The sequence below is a fragment of the Cryptomeria japonica genome, chromosome 9 (genome assembly GCF_030272615.1).
Source record: "Cryptomeria japonica chromosome 9, Sugi_1.0, whole genome shotgun sequence".
NCBI classification, from domain to species: domain Eukaryota; kingdom Viridiplantae; phylum Streptophyta; class Pinopsida; order Cupressales; family Cupressaceae; genus Cryptomeria; species Cryptomeria japonica.
In genome coordinates this window covers 633,563,961-633,583,730 of record NC_081413.1, presented here as the reverse complement: position 1 = coordinate 633,583,730, position 19,770 = coordinate 633,563,961, and the positions used below count along the sequence as shown (strand labels likewise).

Genomic DNA, 19,770 nt, shown 5'->3' with positions numbered 1-19,770 from the left:
AATTGACAACTCAGTTTCAAATCACCAATTGTAGAGTATGATGATCCTATTCAACTTCAACTGCCAATTTATTTACTATTCCAACTTTCTGGGAGTTCTTCAAGTTCTGGGAGTTCTCCAAATTTCTTGGAGAAGCATGCTATTTTTGGACAATCATTAAGTTCCTTCAGTTCATCATCCTAAGTCCTCAGTGACATATTGGTATGATTAGAACTTCATATTTCCCTCATTTCTATGGGTTCTGCAGTTTGGGTGATTTGTTTATTTAATTAATTAAATATAACTTAAGTTGTCCTAAGGAGGAAATGTTAAAAAGGAAACTAATGTATAATTATTTATTTAAATTTTTTAAAGTTTTGTCTATAAGGGAACACCTAGGCACAAGGGGCTCTTTTGTATATAATGAATTATTTAATTTGAAAAAAGAGTGTGTGAAAGAAAAAGGGAGATTATTATTATTTTTCCTCCAAATTTTTTTAAAAGAATGTGAGATCATTGTTGAGGTTAGACATGTTATGATATTTGTTTCTACTTCAGAGAGAACTTGTGTTTATCTCTAATTTTTTGGAGGATGAAAAACCTCTTGAAAATATTGATTTTAAGGATGCAAACCCCCTAACTGGTTTCAGTGTAATGTCCCTTATAGGAGCCTTGAAATAATTTTACTAAATTTACAAGAGATTCAACAAATGAACAATTACAAATCAATAAGAAGATGTTAAATAACAATGAGAATTATAGTTTCCTTTGTATTTCTGATATAAAATCTGAATTATATGCACAAAAGATGATCCTTAATTAGATCAGATTGCGGATCCTGAATAATGTCTTTAAAATCATGCATAAACTTAAATATGTCAGCTACAAATTATATTGATATTCCTGATTTTGGACTTTAAACTCATGCATAAGTCTGAGTATTATTTATGTCTGTATGTGCTAATATGGTAGGCCCGAAATTGATTGCCTTTCCTGATTTGGTTTTCATAATCATACAGGCTATTTTTTTTATTAGTAAACGGCTAAGCCAGAAGAGATTAAAAAAAAATTAGCTTGTATAATCATACAAGCTATTTTAAGAAGCCATATGTGATATCATACAAGCTATTTTAAGAAGCCATATGTGATATCATACAAGCTATTTTAAGAAGCTATATCTGATATAATACTAAATTAATTATGCTTCTAGGAATATTTTCTTGATGCTCCTTGAGCTCCCCACAATGAGAATATAGTAAATAAAATAGATTCTTCACATCATACCCACTCTTCTCCATCTTCAACCTCTATATACATCTCCTCATCAAAATGACATGGCTTTTCACAAATGAAGAGTCACACTTCTTCAAAATACAATTCCTTTTCTTAGTAAGCACTTTTTCCTTTAAAACAATTAAATCGATTGCATCACTTATCTGTTTTGTTCTTCATCGTGCCTTTAGAAGGTTAATAAAGAATGCATCTTAAGACCACACCCTTTCACTTATTAATCACACCTCTTCTTTTGGTCAATCCGTGTGTTATAGCATTGTATTATATTATTCTCCTTTCTTATTAATTAGAATGTTAAATGATCTAGAACAAATCGTATTTCTTTAATCTTAATCGTATTGGTTAGAATATTATTCCTTAAGATTTATCAATCTTAATCGCTGTTATCCATAAGTTGCAGTCTTATTAATAGTTGACTTATCATTTGATGTGTAGCTATGCTTGATAGTAATTGGATATATTCCTTTAACGATGACTATTCATTCTTGTCAAATCGATACTCGGGATGTTTGCTGATCGATCTTCGGAGATGATGTCATTATTCGATCATGTGTATGACATATGTCAACACTAATAATCATTTTTATGGTTTGTAATTTCAGATCTGGGTATAAACTAATAGTTATCCATCAACCTTACCGACCCTTCTAATTTCCTTGTGGAATTCACATATGTGATCAACCTATGCAAGGCATACTATCTTGTCGGTCACTTGTATCTTTGTTTGGTCTTCATATATGGATCGGTCTTGATTATGCAGTGATTTCGATGCAAACAATCTGGTAATATATCTCTTAATCAGATATCAATGAGAACTTGCTTTCATATACGGTTGGTATGCTCAATGCTTGCTGGCTACCAATTCTATTTAATCGATGCTTATCTGATTAGTCCGCCGATTACTTTTCCATGATGATGATATTATTTGACTTGCTGCTGGTAAAACATTCTCGATCAGGATCTTTGCTATTCTCACTTCACAGCGAATGCTTATGATGTTGTCGTTATGATATCCATATTATCTGTATGATTATCATGACGATTGCTATCTTTTATCCTCATCGTATGATGATTACTGCAATGAAGGTGTTGATGTAGTATTATGGCTTATATCTACATTTAGCTCCATGCTTCTCACTTCTTATTTATTTGTTTGTATCTTATGTCTTCCTGTAATGTCCCCGCTTTATCTCCCATTTTCCTGTATTCTTTCCTCCATCGCTCCACACTCCTTTTGCTTGGCCCAAGAAAATATATCAGATATAATTGTAGGAATTAATAAAATTCGTTGCTGAAGATATTGACGGCAGATAGACGTTTTCCTACTCTATTTGGATTATTATCAGCGTGGCAAAATCTCCATGATATCAATGTCTTCTTTCAACACAATCGCTGACTTTTCTTACATTCTCTTTTTGAATTAGCATCGCCTTTATAAGTTTGAGTCTCATAAGGACTTAACCTAAGGATGTTTGTTAAGGTTGGATGGGGACATCACATTCAGTGACTTCATTTAGAGGTCACAGCAGTGCCTGCAAGCGAAGTTTTATTGCCAATTGCATTTTAAGTTGGAGCTGTTTGATGGTTCTAATGGGTCTGGTTTGTACAGTGTTATTGATGTTGATTGTGTGAGTTATTCATCATTTGGGAAGTGTTTGAAGGAGCTGTGAGGGGGTCATACTATATGATCTTGTTGGTTGTACTATGTGAAGTTCGTGTTTGGTGTGGATTTGATATAGTAAAATCTGCTACTTATTATCCTTTCATGCTATTCCTTGTTATTTTTATTTGTATGGATCCTGAAGGAGATCATTGAAGGATCTTTAACTCATTAATACCAGCTATACTTGCTTGGAAGGGGCATGTGAACGAGTTGAAATTAAGCACTAACATTTTCATTAGTATTTTGGGTTCTTTGATGGCATCCAACCTTGCAAAATGTAAACAATCATATTTGATGTTGATGTTTTTAGTTTTTAAGTTTTTTTTGAAGGGGACAAGTAGTTTTGTACTCTTGTTTGCAAATTCTATGAGTACTCTCTAATTTTATTTGATGTGTTAGTTTTTACAAGTTTAACTTTCACATTTTTATAGATATAGAAAAACACAGGGAAAAATACCAACACATGTAAAATGCTATCGTTTTTCCATAAAACTATGCATTCTCTTTCAAGATATCAATTTTTAATTTAATACATTTTGTAATTGAATTTTGCTAAAAAAATATGTTTCTTTAAGAAATTTTAATTTTTAGCACTTTCTAAGTTGTCGAATTTTTACTGAGTGCTTGTCAAGTTCTTGCCAAGTCAAAATTTTTGGGCTTGTGAAGTACTCTCCAAGTCCGTGTCTACAAACTATGGTTGTACTCACTATTACAAAATTCTATCAGACGTGCACACAATTTATCTGCCTATTAAGGTGAGTTTTGAGGCATGAAATAAACATTGAAGTATAAGTGACATTTACATATGGATATCTATATCCTTATAACTTTAAGTTATATTTTATATATATAGTTTCAAGATGTTTGAGATGGGTTTTGGTCTTTTTGGATCTTAAGGAATTACAATTTAAATTCTAGTTTTTGGAAGGCTTCATAATTTTTGGATCTTACTCATATTTGAATAATCAATAGTTTTAGTGTCCTCTCATTGTATTTTCAATTTAAATTTGATTGTTTATCAATAGAACCGAGTGCTATTAGATCTGCACCAGTATTCCAAGGCATTTATACAAGCTATTTTGTTTTTGTTTCATAGTTAAGCTGATTTATTCATGTTATTTGCTTAGCTTTGGGATTGTTGCTGCAAACCTTATTTATGATCAACACTTTATGCTAGCATATAAGTAGTTAATCTTTTATAGGATGTTTGAAATGCATCTGATCTAATTTGTAATACCTTGGATTGTGGTATCGCCAGTGCTCTCAATTTTGCGTTTTGTTGTATTTGCACTCACCATTGAACAAGTGGAAGTGACTATGTTTTGTGATTGCATTCCATTGAACAAGTGTGAAGTTCCTATGCTTTGTAATTGCACTCGAATGAATAAGTGAGAGGTGCTCGTGCTTTGTAATTGCACTTTGTTGAATAAGCGAGAAGTGCTTGTGCTTTGTAATTGCAGTCCATTCAATAAGTGTGAAATGCTTGTGCTCATTATAACTGTGCATTGTTGAAGTGTTTTCCTTTCAGTTCTTGCATAGCACTCCATTGAAGAAGTGAAGTTTTGGCTGGCTATGCCACCTTGGGTGCTTCAGTTGTTTAGATTACTCATTTTTTTCTTTCAAATAGTTGGTTTGGTCCTATACACTGTATGCTCTCACCTTGCCCATCTTAGGAATTGGGTGACCAAAAAGTGATAAGGAGATTGCAATACAATTCGTTTTCAGTTGAATATTTTCAAAAAAATTGGGGTGGTTATTACACAACATTCAGGCATCATTGATCTAGGATAATCATGAGGTCTTCAAAAATATCATCACCATCTATTTAGATGATGTAGGTATTGGTAATGTGCTTATTGAAGACAGAGGAAAAATAAAAATAGCAGAAACTGAGACAGATAAATGTATGCTACATCATACAAAACTAATTTTTATTCATTGAAAAATGCATTACAACTCCTCTCTTTTATAGAGAATTGAACAAACAGTTTTGGACTCTATCTTATGAAATTCTGCATGAATAAATATGCAAACTACTTCTAAACAATTTGTCTAAATTTATAACTAAGATGAATTGCTTGCACAACAGTGCATGGTCGATGCATGTTAGGCATGCGGTGTAAGAGGATGTAAACGATGGCACTGGAAGCTGATGGTGGAGACTGAAGTTTGTGGGAGAAATTACTTTCCAACACTTATTAGAAGAACCAGAAATAGTGCCGCTAGCATTGGTATGAGCACTCTCATTCTTGTCTTCAACATCAAGTGCAACAAGGTAGGAAGTGGAAGCATCCAAGTTAGTATGATTTGGCTCAATATTCCACTTTCTTGTAGCCACTTTTTGGTGGGAAAAGAGACACAAGTTTGAATGCACGTACATTATGTCGTCTACCTTTTTTCAGTGTAGTCAAACTTGAGTGAATGGAGGACTATGTGCTCAAATTCCTCTTAGATGTAGATGAACCAGCAACGTATTAAGACAAAACTAGAGTTGAGTTATAAAATTTAAAAATTTAAATATAAAATATAAATGAAACTTAAAAGATAAAAGAATTTTTTTATTAAAATTGCAATTAAATTTGGATCACAAAAGGTTGTATGTAAATGATTGGCCATGGAAGTACCACCAACTGTGAGCATTGAAGTTAAACTCGTTATGGAGAAGATCGATACTAAAGTCATTGAAATTTACAAAATCCATGAACTCAATCTTAATTGCATCTCGCATGTTAAGATCAATGAAAATTCTATAAGTAGAATTCTACATCTCTACATGGGGTGATCCTTGTCAACATAGAAAGGATCTCAACATTATACATGTGGGACTCAATGCAAAGGTAAGAAAGCGGGTGGTCATTTTGTTCTATCACTCACTTTTCTATAACTTTGTGTAGTTGTTTGCAAAAAAATTCTATAGGATCTTGCTTTTTCTCACTTATGATGGTCTTCATTTTCTCAATCATTGAATTGATAGATTTTTACAATGGTGGAATAAATGAAATGAACTTCTGCCCTATCTTTTTGCCTTAGGTATGAGCACAAGACCTGAAAACCATAGTTGACGGACTCGGACGCAGAGAGTACTTGACAAGCTCAAAATTTCTGACTCGGCAAAAACTCAGCAACTTAGACAGTATAAAAGAATTTAAATAAAAAAAAAATGTATTGTTTTCCAAAATTCAAGTACAAAATGTATTAAATTAAAAATTTACATCTCAAAAAAGAAAATGCATAGTAGTTATAGCAAAAAAAATGTGTGAAAACCGCGTTTTAAAAAGTATTTTACTTGTATAGACATTTTTACCCACGTTTTTCTTGTGTCTATAAAAACTCATGGAGCAAAAAAAAATAGACTCGGCAACTTGGAGAATACTCCCAGAGTTTGCAAACTATGCTGAAAACAACTCTTCTTTCACAAGTGAGATTTTATGAATTTTATGTTTCAAACCAAAGCAATTGAATCAAAGGATTCAAGGGGTTCATGTTAACAATCAAGGTTCTACTGAGGCTTGGTTTGGCAGGGCACTGCTACTCATCATACAAGAGGAATAAGCATAGTTATTCTCCTCTTGAGCCAAAAGGTAATAACCTTAGCATGCTTTCTCTTTCTGATGTAACTAGATTTCACAGCGCCCTCATCAACAGCCTTGAGGGAAGACTTTAAGTAGTCAAGTGACAAACTTAGGGGCTATGGGTGTATTCTTCCTGTCCTAGGAGGAATGCACTGTAAAACTAACAGTTCCATGTTTTTGATGCTCTGAAAAGTAAACTTATGGGACACCTAAAGAAGATTGAGAATTCTAGTAGCATATACGCTACACGCTTGAGAAACCTCATTTGTATGATTTGATTAAAATTTTAATTAAGGAGCATACAGCATCATGCTAACAATAGCAGCTGAACCAAGCATAAAACATTTGTAAGCTCAAGCATTAGCAGGCAAAATCCACTAACTAGCAGGTCCCTATTTACTGTTCTAATTCTTGCCATGCACCCACACTGAATGGAATCCACCTGATCCAATGCTGGAAGGAGAGAGACAATGGAGCTTCAATAACATCTCATCCCTAAGAATGTGACGAAGTAGATCTTTACAGATTGCAAGGATCAATTTGCTCTTATAAATGAAGTCTTATTTATGATAAGAGATGTGTGCATGTGCTTATCACATGGATATATGCTATTTCTGTACTATATAGTATTCTTAATGTCTGCTGTAGCTCTCGAAATGTTATGACTTACATGATAAGCTTATCATAGTATCGATCAGTTTTTGTAAATAGCTAAGTCAAAGATTAGTTTTGTGTCTATGAGCTGAATGACAATGTTTTGTTTCTCATCATTAAGCTGAATATACGTGCTTCTTTGTCTTTTAGTATTTTAGTATTGTCGTATTCTTCTTTAAACATAGTTAATATTTTTGTGTTTATTTAAAACTGCGATCTTTAGACTATATTTGCTTTATGTTTGCGTAATCGGTAAAATTGCTGTAAACACTCTATTATATTCTCTGAATATAAACTATTTCCCAGTCCCATGATCTATTTTTGTCAAAAGTAGAAAAAAATATTTAAACTAAATTTGCCTTCTCATGCATAACATAACAGGAAGTAGAAAATATAACGAGCACTTCCAGTCCAAGATTGGGTTCCAAGATCTTGAGACAGTCAACTCTGGGAAGTGAATCATCTATGAGCATTGAGGGGTCTGTAAGTTCTTCCCACCTTTCCACGAGATCTGACCACCCTATTAGCCATCTGTTAGAAGCTCCAATCAAGCAAAGGTGCGTTTTACTGCAGATTTCTGATTCCACTTGGCAAATTCCTGTGCAAGTATCCTTCACTAATACTTAACTTTCTCCTAAACTAATCTTCAGGAAGTCTTCTACAATAAAAGTCAAACCCGAAACAGGCTTGAATGATAGAGATATGGAAATTGATGTAGGGGGACCGCCAACATCAGGGTGTATGAATCGGCATTCAATTTTACAGTCTCTTAGTGAATGGAAACATTCAGATATGGCAGCTTGTCCCAAATTTTGGATGATAGCGAGGACTAATCCTTATGCAGTTAATATTAATCATTTTTTGGAGAGCGGATTCTGGCAATGTATCATAGTCCCAATGTCATTGTTTGCTATGTTTGCTGATGACATTCAGAATATACTACTTCCCAAGTCAGTGGATTCATACATAATATATATTTATCTTCTGTGCTTAGCTCTCTTCCTATTAGAGTTTATGCTATTATCAGTTGTCAGAGATGGATATTTTTGCAGCTTGTCATTTTGGTATGTGAAACTAATTTGGGCTAGGTTGACTTATCTACTTTATATTTCTTTGTGTGGATTATGGTTTACTTAGAAAGGAAGACTCTGATACACATAGCTCAGGATTTATGTGTGGATTTGTTTTCAGGTTGGATCTCATTGGAAGCCTGTCTTTGGTACCTCTAAGCTTGGGGAAGTCAAATTTGAATCTGATAATGGCAAGGTCCATTAAAGCAGCTAAAACATTTACACATGCAGCAAAATGGATACAAAATGGAAGCTATATGAAATCATCTCAATTCAGTAGTTTCTTCAAGGTACTTGTAATCCTCTATTTCTTTCAAGTAGATTCCCCTAAAAGAATTTTGTTTTTGCTAGTTGCAAAATACAAGTACACAATAGCTTAATTTTCTCTTGGCAAAAATTTTAAGGCCAAAATTATGTGAAGTTTACATTGAGGTACAGGGATATATCATATGTGGCATGCAAACTGCACCATGCGCCATTTCCACTTGCATTTTCATTTGGACAGCATGAAACAAACATACACTTAAAAAAAAAGGTAAACTTATATCACATATACTGATTAATGGTTACAAAAAGGTAGCCTTAGATCATAAACACAAAACCAGGTTTATGGAGAGGAAATCAGATATTAAAAAGTACAGAGCGAGAAATCAACATCATAATCGGACATATTAAAAAAGAGCTGTCTTGCCCACTGCAGAACAGTGAGATTAACTATTTCCCCCCCTGTGAGTAGAGAGTCATAGAATCATCAGAGAACATATACAAACAAAAGAAACATCTTGTAATTCAATTAGCTAGTGGAGTAAGAACTGCTTTGTTGACGGTTGAGGTGCCAAGCAGTAAAAATAAAGCATGAGGTTTATAATTATAAAGTTTTCTTCATCTTATTCCACACGCATTCACAGCAGTTAATATTTCTAACTATTTAGCAATTCCCTTGGCATCTGGTGAAATGTCAACTAGCTCATTAATGATAAGATTTTTGCAGTAGCATGCAGCTTAAAGAGATTTCTCATCTTTTGGAACTTCACTGTGTTTTTCTATCTAAAAATTCACAGTTTTAAACTTTTAGATTGTTTAAGGACACACTGAAGAGATCAAGACAGAACCATTCCAGATAAGGGTTATGCATATTGATAATTATATGTGGTACCTTAATTCTTCTAGAGCTGTAAAATATGCTGCTGGGGAGTGAGTTATAGGAGAAGAAATTTTGAGTTGAGTGACCATTATCCAAGATTTTCCATGTTGTTTCAGCCTCAATCTTAATTGAATTGCATCTATCATTTCAATTCTCATGACTAATCTCTACATTTGCACTCTGTTTCCATCTTGAATGATGATGATCATCATATCATTCATTGCTAAGGTTTTGAGAGCCAACTGACTCAGCTACACCCTAAAGAGAGAGAGAGAGAACCTGATCACTTCTTGGCCACCTAAGAAACTGTACTTCCTCAAGCAAAAGGCTGATACCAAAAGGCTAAAACTACCAAATGACTAAGCTAAGACAATTAACCTAGAAAACGAAAAAAAAGTCAAGGTCCCATTTGCAATGGGGCAATGTGTGAAGGCATCACAATAGGTCCCCATTTGCAATGGGACGTGTATGTTTACAACATAATGGATACCTTTAGCTTTACAAACTTCTACATGTAGTTGCCTATTTTCTAAATTCGACATTCCAATTTTGCCTAGATTTCGAGTCCAATAAGGAGGTTCCATGCAGGCTCTACACAATCATAAAGTAGATGCTACCTAATCTTGAGTTTGAAGTGAAGATAATATTTGATTTTGAGATCTATAGACTTGCACAAGGGGATCTCTTTGTATGAGACATATGCAAGACAATCTAGACAACATCATAGCCAAGCATGTCTATTGTGTAAATTACAATCATCAAGCAAAGGGAATGAAGGAAAAGATTACAAGAAACACATGAGTAAATTACAACTACACAATTCCCAAGCCAAAGCCCTTCCTAAGAATGCAATCAAGTTGCAAAGTCAAGGCAACCTTCTCTAGACAAGGAAAGCTGCAAGACAAAGTCGTTCCTTCACAAAATTGTATGAGAGTAGCCTTTGGGGCATTAAAAAGTTGTCAATTGAAGGAGATAAGTTGAGTCAAGGGTGCATAAAGAAAATCTAAAGGTGAAACAAGTGCGTGGAAGGTTGAAGCCAAAGGAAGAGTTAAGGATTCCTACATGGTTGAGAGTTTGACAGAAGCACTAGAATGTTCAAATTAAAACTCCAAAGAAAAAAAAATTCAAGGCACTAGGTTTGCATCAAAATAAAATCATGGCAAGCCCTAGTGAAGAAAATAAGAAGTTGCCTAAGTTTATAAACAATAGCTTGCAAGTTCTTGTTAGGCACTGTAAGACTTCTGAAACAATCTTGTCAACAAATGGGCAAGATGATAAAGCAATTTGGATACAATCTTGTCTAGTCACCTTGCAAGGTGTTGTGATTGACTAGCATACAGAAGTTGATCAAGCCTCGATAAATATGTGGGAGAGATTAAAGAAGGACTTCAAAGAAGAGTTTAAGTTGCATCGTGATGATAACGAAATAGTAGCAAAAATTTACAATAAAAAACAAGGTATGCATGAAAACCTACGAGCCTTTAATTGTAGACTTCAATAATTGTTGGTAAAATTGAAAATAGAAATGGTTGATGGTCTAAAAAAGTGATGGTTCATTGAGAGTCATTATTAAGAAAAAAGATGAAGGTAGCACCAATCTTGTCCTATTTTGGAGCCTATAATCGAGCAATGGACATTGATAATGAAGGCAAAATGTTCTCCACTATAAAAGAAAAATAGAGGAAGATTGAAGATTAATGGACAATAGTGAGAATGAATTAGGAATGGTAAAAGTGCTTTGGAGGTACATGCTTTGAATGATGAAAGAATTGACAACAAAGAAAGAAATTAACAAAGAAACTAATGAACTATGGTGTACAGATTGCAAAGCTATGAGCCACACAAAAGGTAATTGTCCTAGGAAGATGCTTTTTGAGATTTGCATGGCTATGGGTGATTCAATAAACGAATGCCCATATAATTTGAAGACCAAGAGTACACAAGTACTATTCACATAGAGAACATTCCACTCCATTGAAGGCACAAAATGCATCTCTAGGTAGTTATCGAAATCAAAGAGGAGAATGAAGTTAAATACAGTATGAACCCAAGGGATGCCCTATCGTACAATGCTGACAATGTAACAAATGGGGACACTTTGTGAGAGATTGCAAAAACAAGCAAAATGAAATGCAATTATTGTGCAAATGATATGGACCTAGAAACCATGAAGACATTGGATGTCCGAAGTAAAAGGCTAGCACCAACCTAATTTTTTTTTACAGGCAAAATGAAGTACTAGCCATTACTTGTGCCCAAGAAGAGAAGACTATGTACTCAAACCCACATACAAAAAATGAAAGGCTTCAAGAAGCAAGGGTTGAAGTGGAGAATGATATAGATAACAAACATCACCACTAATGCAAATGTAGGTACGGTGACAAATCAATTACAATATAAGAAAAATATTACAAGGTAACTACTTCAAATTACCATACCAGTTGAAGTAGTAGGTTTATTACAAAGTATTCCTAAACATCAAAATGTTATTGTATCAAGAGAGAATGAGAAGGTGCATGCTACAACTTAATTGGAATCTAGTGAGAATGAAAATACAATAACTAAACCTCCACTATCAGGCAATCAAGTGATTGATGCAATGTTATTGATATTAACTGAACAAAGAAACCAGTTGTGGTGAATATGGATATCCTTGGAAGGAATTTCACCAATACAATTGTTGATGGCAGGTCTAGCATGAAAATACTTCCAGAAGACACTTGGACAAGTCTTAATAAGCCATCTGTTTGGCCCCCAACTTTTCAACTGGTAGGTGAAGATCAACAAGGTATTAAGATACATGGAGTTTTAATGGGACAAAAGGTAATTATTGGAACCTAATCATTTTTACCAAATTTTGTGGTCATTTCATTAAGAAAGAAAGTATAGAATGCATTGTAGGCTAGGGGTTGATTGGTAGTAGCCAAAGCCTCTCACATCTAGAAAAAGAAAGAAATATTGATTGAGAACAAGGTAAAAAATATATCATTTTGATTTGAAGAATCAAGTAGTCAATGAGGAAGCAACTTTCTAGGATACGTTGGATTCGGATTTTGGAGAAGGATTAGAGATTCAAGGTTCAATGGAACCAATTGAAGAAGTAATTTTGAATTTACAGTCATGTTCAAAGGATGAAAAAAATTCTCTTTGTGGCCTATTTCATTGGCAAATGGAGGCTTATCAAGTATTTCCATTGCCTTGTAATTTTCTTGAAACTAAACTCTCAGTGAAGAGAAATCGATGAAAGCATGCAAAATTACAGATGGTACATCCAAGAGTACTAAGAGAAAAATATTTAATATGGAGCATATGAATATTGGTCAAGTCAAATCAGCTTCACAACACATTTATAGAAGGAGAAAAAGTATACAAAATAAAAAATAGCAAGGCAAAAATATTATTTGGCAATTGGAGAAAATAATAAAAGACCCAATTACATTTAAAACCCCATTACACAATCTGAGTAAATTAATTGTTAGATAATGTTGTACAGATAAACTACATAGTACAATAGAAGTTACACGTTGTCAAAGGTAGCACATTATATGACGACATAAAGTGAAACTTCACTTACAAAGGGAACAACTTATAAAGTATGGCTAAAGAATATATTCCTTCTACTCATTGTATGATGCCTTCTTTCCTTCCACACTGTATGGCAATCCATTGTGTATATTGTATGGCTATCTCCTCCTTCAATCATACGATGAGTCCCTTATCTAGTATAATGGCATACTCATTTTTGGCATCACTCAATTGAAAGTTCCCTACGATCTTCTTATGATTTATGTTGGCCTCTCTACATTGTTTGATGACAACATAATTTCACCATATGTCTTGGTTATATTGTTGGCCTTGGCTATAGCATATGACATGAAGTATTTCTCACTATAGGACACTAGGTACCTCTCACTTGGCATAGCATACATCAACATCCTCATAACATATGAAGGATAGTTTTCCATAGTGTATGATCAACATTGGATATTACCACAAGACCAACGTTATCTTACATTTTACAATTTACCTTATTTTGTCACTTGTAGTACAAGAGCATATCAACGAGTATGACAAGTATATTTTGTGCAAATTGTATGATCTCCAATGTCTTGCATCATACAGCCAAAATCTTCTACTCACATCATACAACATCAAGAAAGGCTCAAATTGCATTCCGTGCAACACTCACCTTACGATGTACGATATTCACCTTCTATTTCTATTATGTGTTCATTATGTTTCATATGACATACGGTTGACAATATTTTGAAGTTTATAGCATGGGCAAGTAAACTTTTGCATTGAATAATTGTGGTAACTAGTCATATCATACTACATATCGTGGACAACTATTGAGTACCTTGTCAAGTCATATGGCTTGTTCACTTTAAGCATTCATTCCCTCATCACAACATACGGAGGGGTAATTATTTTTCATCATAAAACATCAAGCATCCTTTATCATTGTATGATATTAACATCCTTATGATGTACATCATTATCTCCTTATCATAGGACCCATCGTTAGGAAAATACAATCCTTCATCGCACAACAACAATCAAACATGGTATGGCAATTTTCACAAGTCGATCATATTGACATCATCTTGGGGAGAGCATACACAAGCAATTCAATTCTTGGTTGACATTATACGTTGGCTAAAGATGCCAATTTTTCTATTTTATAGCTTTGTTATTGTTAAATTTTAGTGATCAAATTAGATAGAAATAATTCAAACACAAATGCACAAAATTTACCCTGGAAAAACCTTCCTCTTGAAGGTGAAAAACCCAACAATGATGTTCCTTATTGTATTTATCAATTTACAAGATATCTTTACAATGAATTTGCTTCACTCCTTGAAGCTAGCATCAAACAATTTATTGAATACTTTAATCTTCCATTCACAAAGTGTGAGAATATATATACGATCTGCTGTGTATGAGAAGTGTAGTCCACTCACTGTCTATGCAACTGCTGAGTGAAGATATACTAAGATACAATCTGCAGAAGATGAATATATCACTGCTTAAGGATGAACATGATCTGCTTGCTATGTGGGAGATTCAAACTGCTAAAGAATATTGCTATGATGTCGAAGTAGAATACGATCTGCTTTTATGATGATTTCGAATCGCCAAAGGAGATGGAGTGCACCGATCTATATACCCGACCATATCATGATCAAGCAACACGAGTTATACCAAAAGTTGGCTTCTTACCAATGAACACGTCTTATTTATTAGTCATTGGTTATATTATTATTAATCTGACTCTTAACAAAAGATGGCGGGATTATATTTAGTGGTAATTTCAAATACAAAAAAATCGGTAAGAGCATATAAATATTAAATCGATACATATGACTCGATTTCACAAAATGTCTAAGGCCGGAAGGCCAATTAGACATTTAGTTTTGCTCTGTCGGCTCAGAAGGATTCTGACCGATGCTTTAAACATCAACACTCCCTCTTAGCTAGGGAGGAATCCTTCTCGACATCTAAGTTGTATAGTCATATTTACCATGGCTACTTCTAGAGGGTGAGTACACACAAATGCTAAGTCATGGAGTATCTCACATGACATTCACCACACCTACTTGTAGAGGGTGAAACAAGGGCTGGAACCTCAAACTTCTGTCACAGAGAAGAATGTACAACAAGGGCTGATACCTCAAACTTCTCTCACAGAGAAGAATGCTCAACAAGGGCTGATACCTCAAACTTCTCTCATAGAGAAGAATGCTCAACAAGGGTTGATACCTCAAACTTCTCTCACAGAGAAGAATGCATTATAATACATATCAAGTAATCATTGATGCTGAGACTCCCTCTCAGCAAGGGCTTCATTTTCCACAATTCCAAGCTTGTCTTGAAAATGCACAAATTTCACTTTCGCAAGAGGCTTGGTGAAAATGTCAGCCGTCTGTTCCTCAGTACAAATGTATCTCAACTGAACAACATTCCTTTGTACCATATCTCTGATATAGTGGTACTGAATCTCTACATGCTTCGTTCTGTCATGAAATACTGGATTGACTGAAAGCTTCACACAACTTTGGTTATCACAATGTATGGTAGTAGGCTCCAATGATTGTCCGAACAATCCTGTAAGGAGCTTATGAAGCCACACTGCTTTGCAAGTTGCCACACATGCTGCAATGTATTCTGCCTCAGCAGTGCTCAGAGCTACAGAAGACTGCTTCCTGCTACACCAGAAAATCATAGAAGATCCCAAGCTGAAGCATCAACCAGAAGTGCTCTTCCAATTAGTAACACTCACTGCCCAATAATCCGAATATCCTTCAAGTATCAGGTCCACACTGGAAGAGTATTTCAAGCCATATCCAACAGTGCCACGCAAGTATCTCAAGATATGCTTGACTACAACTAGATGTATCTGTCTAGGTTCACTCATGAACTGGCTAAGTGCACTCACTGCATAGCAAATATTTGGTCTAGTATTAACTAGATACATCAAGGACCCAATCAATTGCCTGTACATAGTAAGGTCCACAAGATCTGAACTAACTACAACTTCCCTCAATTTCTTCAAGTTAGTTTCCATTGGTGTGGACATAGATTTACAATCTGTCATTCCAAATCTCTTCAAGATATTGATGGTGTATTTTCCTTGACTTAGGATAATCTTATTGGGCCTTTGCCAAACTTCCAATCCTAGAAAGAAGTGCATAAGTCCTAAGTCCTTCATCTCGAATTCAGAAGTCAACTCCTTACATCTATCAATGAGATGATCTTCTGCGGTAACAAATAAGTCATCAACAGAAAGTACCGAGATCAACATATCACCATTGAATACCTTGAAGTAAAGGTTTGGATCAGCATCATTCTTGCAGAAAACCAAACCCACTAAGTATTTGTCAATTCTTTCATACCAAGCCTGAGGAGCCTGTTTAAGACCATATAAGGCTTTCTTCAATCTACACACATGAGACTCTTTCCCATGAATCACGAATCCCTCAGGTTGCTTGATGTAGACTTCTTCTTCAATCACACCATTGAGAAAGGCAGTCTTCGCATCCATCTGATGCAACTTCCATCCCTTAGCTATTGCAATGGAAATGATGGTTCTAATGGAAGTGAAGAAGTTGAGAAAGTACAACTTCTAAGATCCCAAAAGCATCTGCAAGCAAAATACCTGTCACAAGAGAAGATTGGAGTCAGAACACAAAAAGGACTTTGAAGAAAAAGATTATCATTCAGTGAGGGATTGAAAAAGAAAAGTTACAATACAATCCTTATGACAGGAGAATAGAAACCCTAAAGAAACCCTAAAGGGATAAAGAGTATTCAATAATTAGAATAATTATTAAATACCTACAATATTATTAAATGCCTAAGTTTAGCTTAAGTGTAGAGTATAATAGACTAATAATTAAATAAATAATTATTAGCTAATACAAGATAACTCTAACACCCCCCCCTTAAGATGAACTTAAGGAGTAGCTAAAAAACTAAATGCAGGAAAGCAAAAATGCAACTACAGGAAGAAGGCAAAAAAATTTGGATCTCGACAACAAGGCCTGATGAGGTACCCAATCACAACCAAATCTCTGTGAAACGGAGAAATAGAAAAAACCACATGGGAAAAAACTCTACTCCAAAAAGAGATGGGAAAAGCATGCAAAAAAAACATGAAGGAAGGCCTCAATGAGACCCCCCAAGGACAACTTCCTTCACCCCAAGCATAGAGCGCAACGAAGATAGCGCGGAGATGCAAAAGGTTTAGTGAAGATGTCAACAACCTGCTCCTCTATAGGAATGTACTCCAAGATGAGAAAGCCATCTTGAATCAACTGTCTGATGAAGTGCATGTGAAGCTCAATGTGTTTAGACCTCTGGTGCTCCACTGGGTTGTGGGAAAGGTGAATGACACTCTGATTGTCACACCAAAGAATAGTGGGACTATCAGGAGGGAACCCAAACTCAGTCATCAACTGCCAAAGCCATAAAACCTCCTGACTGGCTAACATTGCTGCTCGGTACTCAACCTCTGTAGATGATAATGCAATAGCAGACTACTTCTTGCAAGACCATATGATAGGACCAGAACAAAGGCAAAAAAAAAAGCCAGAAGTAGAATTCCGATCTTGAGCATCACCAACCCAATCTGAGTTAGTGAAGCCAACAATTTGAGGGGATCCTGAAGTATATTGAATGCCAAACTGTATAGTGCCTCGAATGTACCTCAAAATACGTTTGGCTGCTTGCCAATGGCTCTCATGAGGATCATGGGAGAACCGAGAGACAAGACCAACCGCAAAAGAAAGATTCGGGCGCATATGTGTCAAGTACAACAAACTGCCAACCAACTACCTATATAAGGTAGAATCCACAGAAGGTGTAGAACAAGTGGTAGACAAAACAACTCTTGACTGAAATGGTGTGGGTGTAGGCTTGCAAGTAAGCATGTCAAATCTGTGAAGCATATCAAGAGCATACTTCTGCTAAAGTATGGAAATCCCATCGGAAGACTAAATAACCTGTAGGCCCAAAAAATAGTGCAGAAGGCCAAGATCTGTCATCTCAAACTGCTCCATCAAGGCTCTCTGAATATCCTGAATCAAGGAGGACGAGCTACCAGTAATGATAAGATCATCAACATAGAGCACAAGAATAACTATATCATCCCCCTGACACTGAATGTATACCGTAGGATCGGAATGACTATGTGTAAAGAGTGTGGGGAGCAAGGAGGAGTCCATCTTCTCATACTAGGCCCGAGGAACCTGTTTGAGACCATATAATGAATGTCGAAGTCTGCAAACCAAAGAGGAATCCTGCACAAAACCCTGAGGTTGCTCCATATAGATCTCCTCACGAAGGTCTCGATGCAAGAAAGCACTCTTCACATCCATCTGAAAAACTGTCCATCCCCGTGAAGCTGCCAGAGAAAGTACAAAGCGATTAGAATTCATCTTGGCGATAGGAGCAAAGGTCTCGGAGTAATGAATACCCTCCACCTAAGAAAACCCCTTCGCAACAAGACAAGCCTTATACAACCACTTGCACTGAACCAACTTTCTTCCTTTCGGAAGAGTACAAAGATCCCAAGTATGATTCTTCATCAAAGAAGAATACTCCTCATTTATGGTCCTATCCCACTCCGGGTGACCTGTTGCCTCTAAAAATGTCTGAGGATCATCCGAAATGGCATTACTCAGAAGACTAGAACCAGATGTCTATGCACGAGTACGACGAGTGTCAGAAGGATTACTTGCCATAGAACCAACAACATTAACTGTAAACCGGATCCACTTGGGCAAAGGCTGAGCGGTAGGTGGTGGTGGTGGTGGTGGTGGTGGTGATGGTGGACCATCATCTACATCATCCTCAAAGAAGAAGGAATCCTCGAAAGATGAAGAGGGAGGAGGAGGTAGTGAGGGAGAAGCTGGTGATGGAGAATCCATCTAAGGAAGGCGCTCATCAAACAGGACATCCCGCCTAAACAAGACCTCTCTGGAATCAGGATCAAACAACTTGTACGCCTTAACATCATCACAGTAGCCAAGAAAAATGAGTGGTCGGCTCTTCCTCTCCATGGATTTCCTCTGAGCATTTGGAATAAATGCCCAAGCCTCACTACCAAAAACTCGGAATGAAGAAACATCAGGCTTGACATGGGACCAAGCCTCCTCAGGAGTCAACTAGTGCAATGCCTTATGAGGCATCCGATTCTAAATATAAGTGACACAATTAATTGCCTCAACCCAAAAAGAAGGCTGCATAGAACGTGACTGAAGCATACAATTGACCATCTCCGTTAGTGTTATGTTCTTTCTCTTAGCAACACCATTCTACTAAGGGGTGTGAGGAACTGATAACTGATGTTGCAAACCATGCTTTGTGCAGAAATCTGTAAAAGCCTGATTCACATATTCTCTCCCATTATCTGTGCATATCCTCTTTATAGAAGGACCAAACTGCTTCTCTACAAATGTCTTAAAGACTCGAAATGAATGAAAGACATCAGACTTGTACTTAAGAAAGTACACCCATGTACGTCTGGAGAAGTCATCAATGAAAGTGAGCACATACTTGGACCCTAAAAAAGATGGAGTCAAAAATGACATAAGATCACTGTGGATCAAATCCAAGGGTGCCTTAGCACAGGTGGCTCTGCCTGCAGGAAAAGGAACACGATGATGCTTGCCAAGTGCACAACCTCGACATACACCATCAATACAGGTTATCTGAGGGAGCCCAATAACAAGTCCCCGTGTGCTCATCTGCTGTAAGTATCTGTAGTTCACATGGCCAAAACGCTCATGCCACAGTCTGCTAACTGAATCTGCATGTGTTACAAGAGAAACAACTAAACCATCTGGACTCTCAAAGCCATCAAACCAATATAACCGAGAATCAGGATCAACA

The 19,770-nt window shown here is 35.9% G+C and overlaps 1 protein-coding gene across 1 annotated transcript in view; it reads left to right on the top strand.

The window, feature by feature from the left end:
- LOC131078078 (uncharacterized) overlaps positions 1 to 19,770 on the top strand; it is a 242,299-nt gene that overhangs the window by 8,018 nt on the left and 214,511 nt on the right. Inside the window, exons 6-8 of the mRNA XM_058015721.2 lie at positions 7,543 to 7,718; positions 7,812 to 8,225; positions 8,353 to 8,521. Coding sequence (XP_057871704.2) covers positions 7,543 to 7,718; positions 7,812 to 8,225; positions 8,353 to 8,521 — 759 coding nt within the window. The remainder of the gene's footprint in view (positions 1 to 7,542; positions 7,719 to 7,811; positions 8,226 to 8,352; positions 8,522 to 19,770) is intronic.